The 14,167-nt window shown below is 43.6% G+C and overlaps 1 protein-coding gene across 5 annotated transcripts in view; it reads left to right on the forward strand.

Annotated features, from left to right (window-relative positions):
* Positions 1–659: 659 nt before the first annotated feature.
* The window catches only part of ARHGEF11 (Rho guanine nucleotide exchange factor 11), an 83,647-nt gene continuing 70,139 nt past the window's right edge, over positions 660–14,167 (forward strand). For all 5 annotated transcript variants that reach the window (XM_075844072.1, XM_075844076.1, XM_075844074.1 and 2 more), the window contains exon 1: positions 660–1,804. In XM_075844072.1, the coding sequence (XP_075700187.1) occupies positions 1,770–1,804 (35 nt within the window). In that variant the 5' untranslated portion in view covers positions 660–1,769. The remainder of the gene's footprint in view (positions 1,805–14,167) is intronic.

The following is a 14,167-nucleotide window of genomic DNA, read 5'->3' on the forward strand; positions in this document are numbered from 1 at the left end:
CAGCCTATATACAGGATTGGCACCGTCTCTAGAGACACAAGCAACAACCTAAAAAAAAATTTCACCATAATTCCTTTTTTTTGTAATTTTTGCTTTTTCGAAAGATTTTTGAATTTTTTTTGATATTTTTAGTTCATCTAGTCGAGTCCCAGAGCTGAATACTCGTCCAGAACAAACATATCCGGGCTCTGACCTTAACGGAGAACCTGTTCTTCCTGGACATTAGTGAGGGTCACAGCCCCTTTAACATATTTAAAGGGGCGGTGACCCTTATTTATTATGGGAATACCCCTTTAAGAAACAAAGGCGAATTGAACATTTGTGATCATTACGATTATCATATGATTTGCTTTGGGTGAGGACGGGGCTGAGATATCAATGTATCTGTGCCCCCTTGGTGGACCCTCAATGTCTACATATATTAATATTAGAATGGGCTGAGTGCGATCATTTGATCGACTGTTGCTGAAACGGTGATTTCTTGATACATTGTACACAGTGAATGTTCCCAGATCCCAGTCACTGGGAGGAAGGGAGTGAGATAGGGGAGGGGAACAGCCATTGCCCAGCCCAGCTTATAGCAGTCAAGGGGGGAGGGGAGCCGCACAGCCCAGTCTGTGTTTATTACAGCTCCTGCCGAAAGGGGGGAGGGCAAAGAAAGAAAGAAAAAAAAAAAAGGGAAAAGAAAGGAAGGAGGGAGGGGATAGTGAAGCAGAAAATAACTGATTTTCTTCTATCTATCTCAGGCACCTACACCCTGCACTCAGCTGGCAAATCTGGGCCTTGCAATTTTTAGCAAAACGGCCGTATACTTAAATTTTTGTAATTTTTTATTTTATTTTGCTGTCCCTGGATGTGGAAAGAGGAGTGCTCAGACTATGGGAAGGATGGTGCATGCTGGGCAGGGTCTCCTGGAAAGCCTGAGGATCTAACAGGCCCCTTGGATTTACCAAAACTGGATCTGCATTAAAGGGAGAAGACAAAAATTTTCTAAAAAGGAGGCGAGAAAACTGCCTGGAAGGATCCAAAAACTGCTGCAAGGGGGGGTCTTCATTACCCAAATTGGTGCATTGCAAAACATTGCTTTACCTTCTGCTGTGGTTACCTATAGGAATTGTGCAAATGCCTTAGCATATATATATTTTTTTGTTTTGTTTTTGGATGGGGGAATTTTTTTATTTTTTTTATAATTTGCTGCTGATTTAAAAAATAAAATAAAAAAAATGTAGTGAATGCAAAAAAAAGAAATAATTTTTTTTTTTTTTTTTTTAGTATTTTTTTCAATTTATTTATTTGGGATCTGGATGATCCATGCCGAGGAATATAATATTTTATTTATGCAGAGGATGAAAACCACGGCAAGACGTCCAATTGAACACTGGGGGTTAAAAGTTTGCCTTGTCAACATAACAACAGCTGTTAAAACAAAATTGGATTTTTTTTTTTTATCTTTTGTTTTTTTTTTTCAACTGGTCGTAATGTTTAGCCAGGAAAATAAGGGGCTGTAAATTTATTTATTTTGATATTATTATTTTTTTTATTTTTTTTTTCGACTACCTGAAACGGAAGAGCCAGGATTATTTTTTTTATTTGGCTTGGAACAGGAAGGAGGGTAATGCACAAGATGGGCTCGATTGTCCCTTTAACAATTCATTGTGGCATTTGTACTTCGTAAAAACGGCCAAAATTTATTCTTCATTTTTGCATTTTTCAACAAATTATTCCGATCCGGAGACAAGACACTGGATTTTGGGATATCTTTAGCAAAAATGAGCATCAGTTCTCCTCCGACATCAATTGACAGGTAAAAAATAATTTCCTTTTTGTCTTTTTTTTAAAAAATTTCTATATATAGGCTGCATGGGTTATTAAGCGTCATATATTTATAATGTACTATGTGTTTATTTTTATGTATATTCAAAATTTTTAGATTTTTTTTTTTACAGGGAAAAGCTATTAAATTTTATATTTTTGGTTGTCAATTTTAAAAATTTTTTTATACATTTTTCATTATGTGACGATCCAGCGTTCTGACGTTCCACCTTATTATATGTGACAGGTTAATTCCTCCCCCAACACTCCCTCTTCCTAGTGATACAACAATACTCCATTCTCCAATTGGTGGGCAATGGTTGGGCTCGTTCAGTTGGAAAAAAAAATAATAAAAACGTGTTTTTATTTTTAAATATTACTCCTTGAAATAAATTTTAGTAGAAATTTCTGATGGATTCGTCTTCACAATACATAACACATACATGGGTTTAAAAAAAAATAAAAATAATAAAAAAAAATGACTGGGGTTGAAATTTGCAGTTCTGAATAATTTTACAAAAAATTGTGTCAAAAAACCCCAAAAAGAACCAAAAGAAAACCATCCAAAAAACATTATATATACGTCTTAAATTTTTTGGGCCTTTTGTGAATTTGTTTGAGCTTTTAGGCCTCCTTCACACAGGGTTTTTGTCTGGCGTTTTAAACCGCACGTAAAAACGGCAATGTTTTTTAAATGTTTTTGAGTTGTTTTTTTATTTTTTGTGGTTTTTTATTTAGTGTCCTGTTGTACGGGTGTTTTTCAAGTCTTGTTGAGAAGCTTATCGGAAAAAAAAACCCATACCCAATGAGTTTTGAAAAATTTGCCCCCTGAGCCCCAAAATAACTTCACAAACCAAAATCCATTGTACGTAGCTTTTTCAATAATTCCTCACGCCAATGAAAACGCCACAAAAAACCCCCCAGAAAAACGCTGTGTCTGTGTGAATCCGACCTTAAAATGACAGATGGAAAGGTATGAAAGCGTCCCGTCTCGCTTACCTTGCAATTTTTGAAATCCATTTCCTTAGGCGTTCCGGAGTGACTTGATTACACGAGCAAAGTTTACTATGAGACCGACCGGCAGAATTGTCTTATGAATGAATGAATTTTGCTGTTTTTGTATTTTTATTTAACGGCCTTGTGATTTGATATACAATGAAAAATCTTCACACCCCCTCCGGCATTCGATCTGGAATGCATATATCCCACTGTTGAGAAAAAATGACATATAAATTGGCCCATCCCTCCCCTTTTTTTTTTTTGTAGTGACCCTTGATATATATTTTTGTTGAGTAGAACAAAAAAATTTAGTCGACTAGAAAAATCCAGAATTTTTCTTTCTTTTTTCCAACCGATAGATTGGATTTCCTTTGGACAAAAACATCCACATCATCCCCGTAGAACCTTCTCGTTCCATCCATGATTTAGTAGCACAATTATCTTCACATCTATGGCCTCCTTAAGGGTCTGTAGATAAATAAGATCCTTCTTATTCCTTCTTTTCCTATCTTTGCCATGTAAATTATATTTTTGTTATTGGGCTGGGTTAAGCGTTTAGAGGTTGATCTACTACTAGACCGCCATTGACTTAATCTGGTTGGATTTACTTTGTTTTTGTATGACCGGTTCAGGTAAACTGAGGCTGACCTCCCATTTTTTTTCTCCAGACAAACCATATCTGTCTAGTTGTCAGTGATTGGGGTGGGGAGGGTTGTCTATATGAGTTTGCTAGGTGACCATCTCAGAAGGTAAGGCCTGCTTGGACATGTCCACCTTCTCAGAAAGCCGACTTGCCCAGTATACCAGGTATTTTTGTTACGAATGTGCTGTGGGCCAGACCTTCCTCTGCACAGTAGCGGCCTTACCTTCACCTCCCTGTGGGAGACGGGGGGGGGGGGGGGGGGCCTTGTGTTTGCTTTGCTCAGCTGTTATCTACTATATCATATGGCTTCTACCTTGGGACATAGTAGTTTAACCGGACAGAGTTGTTATACCTTTTGGTCCAACCTTGAGTCTTGAATGTTTTTATGTATCTTGCTTTAGACCTGTCAAATCCAGGCCTTAGAAACAGTTGACGTTCCCCTCAAAGGTGATGTTCCCATTTGCCTGCTTCCGACCACATGGTAGACGTCATGGTCTTCCTTGAGCGTTAGCCACCAAATGTGAACCTTCTCTTTAAATTATAGGCGTACGCTACAGGTTACTTACAGTAGGTAGTTAAAGGGGTTGTCTGGTTTAGATAACCCTTTTTGAAATGCCCTATTAGGTCTGTTTTCGAGTTAATAGAGGGGGGGGGGGGCTAACTAGTTTGTGACCTCCATCAATTGCCAGATCAGAGAGCGGCTGCAAACAGTGTTTCTCGCCGTGGAGGACCCAGCATATCCATGCGTTACATGGAAAGCACTTTGATTTCGATTGACACCATGTAATGCTTCATTTCCCCTGTGGTGGCGCTGCAGAGAAATTAAACCCTTGCTGCTTGGTTCCTTCGCTGAATACAGGTGATCTCTGAGGGACCACCTGTGATCAGCTTATTTTCGTTGGATCCAAAAACAGGACAACCCGTTTATTAGCATTTTTTTGTATTAGGTGCCCAAAAGACTTTTCCTAAGGGGCGTTACTACTCTGTCCTCACCGGTGGCTTGCCATGTTTCTAAAATGGCTTGACTACTCACTGTTCTTTTAGGTGGCACAGAATAGTAGTGTACATACAATCCCATGTCATGTTGCCTTTTTCAGGCTCAAGTATGTTGATATGCAGCAAATGCTACAGGTCTTATGTGGACGGAACATGTCATAGTGACCTTGAATGTCACCTTTTGTAGCTGTGGCCTAACGGCACATTTTTATTGGGGGCTTGAATTTTACCTGACCGATCTTAAGTGATCACTGATTGTAGTGAAGACCTCATTATGGGGTATAGCAGGACTTAACGTTACTACAATGGTAATGGTCCTGTAAAACCAGGAACGGACTAAATACTTTCGAATTCAGGAGCCAGCTGTAATAGTCCAGGAGCCATTTTGACCTCCATAGTGGCCCAGCAGTAAGGCTTCATAGACGTCAATGTGACGTCCTTACACGCGACCTTCCTGACCTGTATTCGAGATGAAAGTCGTTACTCTAGGTTTCCTTATTTGACCTCCGTTTTGTCCTTTTGCACTTGACTTAAGATAATCCTTCTCTATTTGTTCTGTAGTAACCATTAAAATTCCTTAATGTACAGGTAATCCTCTAGTAATGGTACTACTCCCCCTGGCAACCAATAAAATTCTACCTGCAGCTTTCGTTTCTCTCTTCACTAAATTAGTGGATGCTGTTGTGCCTATTGAATTTCCTCCCAAAATGTCCACCTAAGGGTACAGTACCCGTCAATACTGAAGGGGGAACCACTGGCCCTGATGGTTTGGGGGTGAAGTTTGTACTCTTGATTCTACACCTGCTGCCCGAACTGCCCTATGGGTCCCTGGTTTTTTGATTGAACAATGTTGTCCAGGCAATATCTGGCAGATTTATTTCAGCACTCCATAAGAAGTGGGTGTTAATATAAGATATGGCACCAACCAACTTAAGGCTGGCCCTGCCATTTATGCTCCTCCCCTTCACGAGCACTCTTGCCGATTTCGGCATAGCTGAGATGGTCACATGACTAATCCCTTTCTACTCAGAATCACTATGGCGGCAGCTACACCGCGTCCCTACACTTACATATCACCGGGCCATAGGCACTCCTTGTGCCTCCGTAAACGCCAAGGAGGAACAGCATGGGGCCTTTTCCTAGTTTGATGGAGCTGCAACATGGTCGGTACATGAGACCTACGAGCCCGGTTTCTAAGGTGTGTGGGAAGGGGTAAGACCCTATGATTGGCGCTTCAAGGGTCCTTTTTGTGGGTTCAATTCCGCCCTCTATTTCAACATGGAGAGGAGAGGTCTGTCCGGGTGACAGGGTCCCTTTAAGGCTGAAATTTTGTTTTTGTTTAATGCCTTCCAATCTCTGGCCCTGGCATCGATGTAGTACACTAACGCAGAAGGTGGAGGATATTAATATTTGATATCCCTTTCCCCTCTAGTATTGAGGATCTGCTGACTATTAATGCCTTTGTTCTGCTTTGTACGGGCAGACTGCAGCGCGGGCCGTTACCGTTGAAGAAGCACCTAGGACAGGTGCCAAGTCTTACCCCGAACAATAACATTGTATTTGGAAAGTGGATTCATGGGAGATGGTGCCAATGCCAAGGATAGCGGCCTCGGGCCAATGTGTGTCATCAGTACAGACCTAACACGGTGTAGTACTCCGGCGCAGTGCGTCCAGCGCAGAATGACTGTCACCTCGCTCTGTCATGTTTTATAGGACTATGAATATTTTATAGAGCCAAATAATAGACGTGGCTGGAAACAAAATAATGTGTAGCAGGTTTGGCTTCAGGGTGGAAAACTTCTTCGACTCAAGGTCGAGCATTGTCATCGCAACCATTTTCACGTGTGCTGGTTTCTATACGTGACCCTCATTGTATCCGTCCAGTCATCTTTGTAAAACATTCAGGACGTTTTTGGAACCATTCGAAATCCGTGGACACATTCGAGATCTATAGGTACATGGATTTCAATGGGCACTGGTGGTTCTCCAGAACGTCATGCTTGAAGAACGTCCCGAATAACGAACATCTCTGCTACTTCAGAATGCCCTGATCGGGCGTTTACAAAGGGTTAGACTACATGAGTTGTCCGTTTGTTGGCTCAGTAGTTGGCCATGCTCTTCTGCAGCATTAGGGCAGTGGGTTCCAATCCAACCTGGGCAATGAGGGTATTTAGATTGCGTTATGCCTTGAGATCTTGTGAGGGAGGAACAGACCACCATTTATTAGTCTGTAGGCTTCAAATGGGATGTGGATTTTGGACTGTCTGGCTATAAGGCGTGGACAGGGAATTAGGGAGATGCCATACATTAGTGTTTACTATATACACAATGAAGGAACAATTTTATGGGCCCCCACAATCTTCCTGACCATGCAACCTATAATTTTACTGGTGACGTCCCAGTTCATAGACGTAGAGGCATAGTATAAATCTGTTGGGCCTTGGTGAAATGTCTGGGCCTGCGATCTAACCTCATGATGTGTAGAACATATGTATGTTTCCTTAAAAAAAACATGATGGGCCTGAGCTTGGTAGGTCCTATGGGGATGGTTGTTTAATGGCTGCCACTCCTGTTCTCCACCACTGCCATATACTTTTTTACAAGGTTCTGGCTCCTGGTCAGTGCCCCGTCCCTCTCCCAGTCAGGTCTGCTCATGACGTCCATCGCAGCCGCTCTCCTGCATTTCCTAGTGCGCGCGTGCTGACCCTCGAAGTCTTGAAGGGTCAGCGCTCAGATCTACTACCCTGCTTTCTCTGGGTTTAAAGGGACCTCCCTTTCCTGGATAAATTGCCTGAGCATTTAGGTTCGTTACCTGGGATCGACCTCTGCCTGTACCTTTTTAACTATGCTTTCCTGCCCTGAACTCTTGCTTGTGACCCGTGGCGAACCTCTGCCGCCTGCCCTGACCTTTTTCTCAACCAATCGTGAGAGTCCATTTGCCGCCTGCCCTGATCTTTTTTTTTTTTTTTTTTTTTTTTTTTTTTTTTTTAATTCTTGACCCTGCGTTCTGTCTGCCAATTTTCTACTAATGCCAGTTTGTCGACCATTGCCAAGGTAGACTTCTTTGAGGGTAGACTTCACTGTATAGGGGGTTAAAGGGTGCATACCTGGTGTCCCCGGTTTATGCCCACGTCCAATCCCACCGTGAGACAGTGGTTTCATACCATCCTCTGCAGGCCCAGTGACCGTTTAATTACCCACGGACCCCGTGACAAGTTGTCTATGCATTTGCTCCTGTAAACTAACTTTTTGGATTCTATCAACGTTGGTAGAAGCCCTTAAGTCCGCCTAGATCCTGGAGTGGTCTAACGAAGTCTACGGTATTTCCTCCCATCCCTGTGGTCGGCCTCATGTACGAAAACTGTCTCAAAGAAAAAGTGGCCTCGTTTTGCATACACCGTTTCCATTTATGTAGTCCGTGCTATCATGCCGTCATACCTTTCACATGGAAAAAAAAATTCTTATGGCATGGACACCGGTGGACCCACTGGACAAAGGGGCCAGGTCGTGATTGTGTCCTCTGCCACCTTAGAGCTGCCCACAGATATAAGATATCCAGCCATCTTACGTCTTCTTCGACACCCACAATAATATGCCGGTTCAGCTTGGACTTATTATAGGAAGATACGATTTCCAGCTGCCAAGTCATCAGAACAGAAAAAAAGCTTACCCTGTCAAAGTGCCGTCAACCCCGACCTTTTCTCCACCATTTGGAGATGTCGGAACAGTCCGTTTGTCTCCATGTTGGTGGACCTTATCGAAATTGGAGGAATTCACAGACCAAAAACGTCAGGTCTATCTTGTATCTCATACTTGTATCTGTTATTACTGAACTTTTTGAAAAATTTTTGAAGCCGAATTTCAATATCGTTCCTTTTTATTTTCGAAGTCCTCCTCCATTTCTGAGGATATGACGGGTAGAATTAAGACCAATGCATATTGGCCCCTAACGCCTATAAAGCTAAAAGATTGTTGCGTTTGTGTAGCGATAACAGGAAGCCGCTCCCTGCACCATAACCGTGGCAGGAAGCGGTTGTCGGCCATTTTAACATCTTGGAATGCACTATGGTAAGAAAATTCGGAAACGCTTGCAGGAAAATGTTGTTGAAGAGGACGGTAATCAAGAAAATGAGTGATTGTTGCTCCTGGCTTGGGACCCTGTATAGGTGGATAATTAGGCGGGGGGCGGGCTCGGAGCGGAGTGGATTTTCCATAAGTCCCATTAAAGAGGTTTCCATTTTGAGCCTCTTTCCTGTTTATTTCGGCGCTTCCCGAGAAGGAGATAGAACTGGATTTCAAAGAAAACGGAGGGGTTGTCTTAAAAATAACTCTCAGTGGGTAGACCCCAGTACAATGAGCCTCTCTTCCTGTTGGACTCTCTGATCGATTCGCCACATATCCTCATGGAGTCGTCGTGTAAGAGAATTTTCTTACATAGATTTTGTGGATTAAAATAATTTTTTTTAACATTTACAATAGCTTAGTCCTGCTCACACAGCTGCAGTGTTTCAATGTTCACAATGTTTCAGTATCAGTGGCGCCGTAATACCGCTCTATATCTGAGCAGGCAAAATAAGTGGTGGAGTTGTGTCGCTCTAGTCCTGTGCACGTACCTCCGTAGGATTAAATTGATGGTGAAGTATTGTTCCTCCTTAGGAATAAATCGGTGGTGGTCTATTGTCGCTCTAGTCCTGTGCAGGTACCTCCATATGAATAAATCGGTAGTGCTGCTCTAGTCCTGTGCAGGTACCTCCTTAGGAATAAATCGGTGGTGGAGTATCGTCGCTCTAGTCCTGTGCAGGCACCTCCATTGGAATAAATCGGTGGTGCTGTAGTGTCGCTCTAGTCCTGTGCAGGTACCTGCTTGGGAATAAATAGGTGTTTCTCTAGTCCTGTGCAGGCACCTCCATAGAAATAAATCGGTGGTGGTCTATTGTCGCTTTTAGTCCTGTGCAGGTACCTCCATAGGAATAAATCGGTGGTGGAGTATCGTCGCTCTAGTCCTGTGCAGGTAATTCCATTGGAATAAATCGGTGGTTCTATAGTGTCGCTCTAGTCCTGTGCAGGTACCTGCTTGGGAATAAATAGGTGTTCCTCTAGTACTGTGCAGGTACTTACATTAAAATAAGTTGTTGGTGTAGTGCTGCTCTAGTCCTGTGCAGGTACCTCCATATGAATAAATCAGTATTGTCGCTCTAGTCCTGAGCAGGCACCTCCATAGGAATAAATCGGTGGTGGTCTATTGTCGCTCTAGTCCTGTGCAGGTTCCTCTATATGAATAAATCAGTATTGTCGCTCTAGTCCTGTGCAGGCACCTCCATAGGAATAAATCGGGGGTGGTCTATTGTCGCTCTAGTCCTGTGCAGGTACCTCCATATGAATAAATCAGTATTGTCGCTCTAGTCCTGTGCAGGTACCTCCATATGAATAAATCAGTATTGTCGCTCTAGTCCTGTGCAGGTACCTCCATATGAATAAATCAGTATTGTCGCTCTAGTCCTGTGCAGGTGCCTCCATAGGAATAAATCGGGGGTGGTCTATTGTCGCTCTAGTCCTGTGCAGGTACCTCCATATGAATAAATCAGTATTGTCGCTCTAGTCCTGTGCAGGTACCTCCATATGAATAAATCAGTATTGTCGCTCTAGTCCTGTGCAGGTGCCTCCATAGGAATAAATCGGTGGTGGAGTATCATCGCTCTAGTCCTGTGCAGGTACCTCCATAGGAATAAATCGGTGCTGGTCTATTGTCGCTCTAGTCCTGTGCAGGTACCTGGATATGACCTAACCGTAGCATTCCAGGTGAATTTCTACTTGTGGCTGAAAACCTGGGCTAATGTATTTGTGAGGGGACCCCCCCCCCTCTACATTTATACGACTACCATGTATACTGCGGTACCATGTTCTGTATAGGACGATTACACAAACATATACTCATATATGAAGCTGCCACGGGGCAATGATGGCGCATAAAATCCAGGGGTTATAATAATATAACGCATCGCCTGTTCTTCCGTACGGCTGACTCATCCCTTCCTTTTTTTCTGTGTATTTTTTTATATAACTTAATTTCGGTGCCAGACACCCCTGGGATGACGGCTGTCGGCCGGGCTCGGTCATTATTCTGCGTGGTCAGGCATGCGTTTCCCAATGTCTGACAGCGGGTATAATTGTTTTCTGAAATTGCCAGGTTGGAGACCAATTGCGCGCTGGAGCCGAGCTGCCGTCGTTGACTATGAGGCCAGTAGATCGGGTTCTGTATACATTTATACAATAATGCAATCAAATGGGTCTTTAGGGACAACTATTCCAATCCAGCCCTTTAAATTCGCCTTTTCTTGTGTCCTTCCGCCGTTCCATACGCTGTAATAGTCCCCTATCTAACAGAGACCAAGTGCGCTGCTCATCCTGCGCTTCATATTTCATGAATATAATGCCAGAACTGCAGTAAAGACTGACTCTGTTATACATGTAGAGCAGCAGAGAGAATAGGAGGAGGGCTGTATAACTGTATAACAATATAGCTTTATGTGCCACCTGCCTAGGGACAAATGCCCTTATGGAATGGGTATAAAATGTTGTGTATTGTTGGCGGGTGGGTTTGTTGGCACGGAGCTTGCACTCTATTTAGGTAAGTGTGGAGGATGAGTCATGTTCTAGTGAAGAATGATGGACCCTCCGGATAGAAGCTGTGCGCTACTGGAAAGTCCCTGGTATATAGAGGAAAGGTCCTTGTACTGGTGTATAGTGAACTGTCTGGGGGGGGGGGAGATATTTTGTGTGAGAACGCTCTGTCTGGGATATCTCTCCCTTTGTGACCATCTCCTCTGTCGCTTCCTGTCAGCATTCCCTGCTTCATATCCCCCACTCCCACCCAAGCGCAGTTTCCGAGAAAGCTGGGTGATAACCAGTATGACCGTCATTACAACTCTTTCCCAGGCTCCTGAATGGCCAATCTGTACTGATCCATCATACCTTTCAAAATTGCTTTGTTAACTTGTCAGATTTGGCATTCAGGAGCCTGGGAAAGCTGGGTAACAATCCTCACTGGAGCTGTAACTGATATGGTGTTTGGACCATCCCTATAAGGGTATGTTGGGAGTTGTAGTACTGTAACAGCTGGAGAGGCGCAGGTTGTAGAGCTCTGACGTTCCTATATCATAAGGTTCCGCAACTTGCGGTTCTCCGGTTGTTGCAAAACCAACTCCCAGCATGCCCTGAAAGGCCGTCCATGATGGGAGTAGTAGTTTTGCAACAGCTGGAAAGCCGAAGGTTGGAGATCACTGCTATATAGAAAGTACTTGAATATAAGTCTAGAGATGGTTCAGGTGTAAGAAAACTTTTTAAAAACTTTTGACATGTCAGAAGTTTTGATCAGTGGGGGTGCGAGCACGGAGACCCCCACCGATCACTGAGACGAAGCGGCAGAAGCCCTCGGGTGATCGCTTCTGATCGGCTTTCCTCGGAACGTACGAGCTCGTAGTCTTTCTATTGAGTCCATAAACCGCTGTAAAAGCCAATCGGAAACGGCTTCTACCGCTTCATCTCTGTGATCGGTGGGGGTCTCCGTGATCAGATCCCCACTGATCAAAACATCTGACATGTCACTATGACATGTCAAAAGTTTTAAAGAAAAAAGCTTAGTTACCCTTTAAGGGTGTGTTCACACCATGCGGTCAAATCACATTTTTGCCGCAATTTTTGCAAAATATGGCGGCACCATGTGACTACATCCCAAGTCTACCGGGTTATCCGTGTTCCCCTTCTCTTCAATACCAGTTTTTGCATAAGCTGGGTGAAAAACAATACGGCCATCCTTGACACCCCACAGACCCAAAGGGCAATTTGGCCCATTGGAATGGAGAATTTTTCACTTCATAGCCACGTGGGCGCTGTAACGGTTGCCGTTTTATGCCTGTCATCCATCTTTCCATGTAAGAAACGGCTGAGTAGACAGTAGGGCTTTTTAGCCGTTGCCTCGGGGCTCTGTGTTCGGACTTGGAGAAAGTCTCTATTTGGGCACTTGAAAGTTTTTGAATGTTTGTCTACTGTCGTGGGACAATAGATCTGTATAAGTGGAGACCCCTGGGGCTTCCCTCCCGCTTTCATCTCCTATCTCTTCCTACACTCTGTAGGGAAATGACATCCGATCAATGAGGCCGAGCCATATCCCCTCAGTCCCAGATCCCAATGTCATCGGCCCTTCCCCCGGTATCTGACTCGTCCCATACAATGCTCCCTATTCTATTGCTGGAGAGACTCCGGGGCAGTCGTTGCGCTGAAAATCTCAATGGTTTGCTTGTATGTACTGGGAACATCGGCGGTCTGACTCACAGCAAAGGATTATGGGAAACTTTTGGGCGGCGATGGTGAATTCAAAGCCCATTCTCATATGGGATTCTCTTTTTGAACTTTTTTTTTTTTCTCCGAAGGGGTTATGATCAAAGTGTTTGACCCCTTGCAGATCGCTTAATGGATGGGGCATACTATATTTTCATAATTGTCACCCAACTTTCCCAGACTTTTTGCCATTCAGGAGTCTAAAAAAGTTGACGGTATTAGTTGTCACTCAGCTTTTCCAGCAACAGATCGAACTGAACAGAAGCGGATGGTAAAATAAGCGCGTGATTCTGCAATCCATCAGATTATTAGTGGTCATTAGGCCGGCTTCCTGTGCGGCCCCCATATAATCTGGTTACTGCCAGCTGATTGGTTCATTCCAGAGACAGGTAGACATTTAATTTCATCTTCTCTCGGCAGATTGGTCTCCGTTGAGTCTGTGGCCGCTGGACGACCTTATTTTCCCCCCTTCTGTGATAGCACATCTTTATTTTAAAGACGAAGCATGAGATTAGAAGAGAGAATCAGTTTTTTCTGAAACGGCGCCACACTTCTTTATAGGCTGTGTCTGGTACTGCAGCTCAGCCGCAATCTAAATAAGGCTTGACCATTGAAACATTCTGCAAATTTGTAGTATACCATCTGCTGTTTGTTACGATGTTCTTACTGGTACTGAAACATTGTAACGGTGTTACAGCAGTGTGAGCAGGACTACTAAAAACTGATTTAAAACTGTGTTTTTTTTAGATGTAGCAGTTGTGCAATATTTCCGATAAAAAACGGATGTTTAAAAATATTGGGTACGTGAATTTGGTTTAACTGATAGAGCTGCAGGGTTCGTTACAGTGTGTGTGTATTCTCTTGTATTCAGCCGTGATTAGGTACAGACGATCGGGACGGGTTTTCAGCCTTTGGATTTTCTTGAGCGTATATAATGTTTAGGGTGCCACTGCCATAGATCCTGGACTTGTCGTGATGAGGACTCTTTACTTGTATCAAGGTCATTGTTACGCCCGTTGAACGATGGCCATACGCGTTAGCCGAAGGCACTGATTTTGGCAGGATCGGCCTAATGTGTACAGGAGCCTTCAGTCCTCAGATGGTAGACGTTCGTTAAGTTCCATCTTGCCCGATCCTTCGGAGATCAGATGTTTCTTGCAGCTGCATATCCCCCCTCTCCCCACTAAATGAAATGTGAACACTTGATTGTGCTGAGTTTGCATGTTCATGGGGGTCGGGAGAGAAGGTTATAGAAAAAACGAGCATTTGGCCATCAACTATCTAGCTTGTATGTCCACCTTTAAAACATGGTGTCCAGCCGGATTGTCTGCCTGAAGATCCTGGATCGGTTGCTTTTTGTTCCGGACCGGCCCATGTGAT

This window comes from Rhinoderma darwinii, chromosome 12, assembly GCF_050947455.1.
Source record: "Rhinoderma darwinii isolate aRhiDar2 chromosome 12, aRhiDar2.hap1, whole genome shotgun sequence".
NCBI lineage: Eukaryota > Metazoa > Chordata > Amphibia > Anura > Rhinodermatidae > Rhinoderma > Rhinoderma darwinii.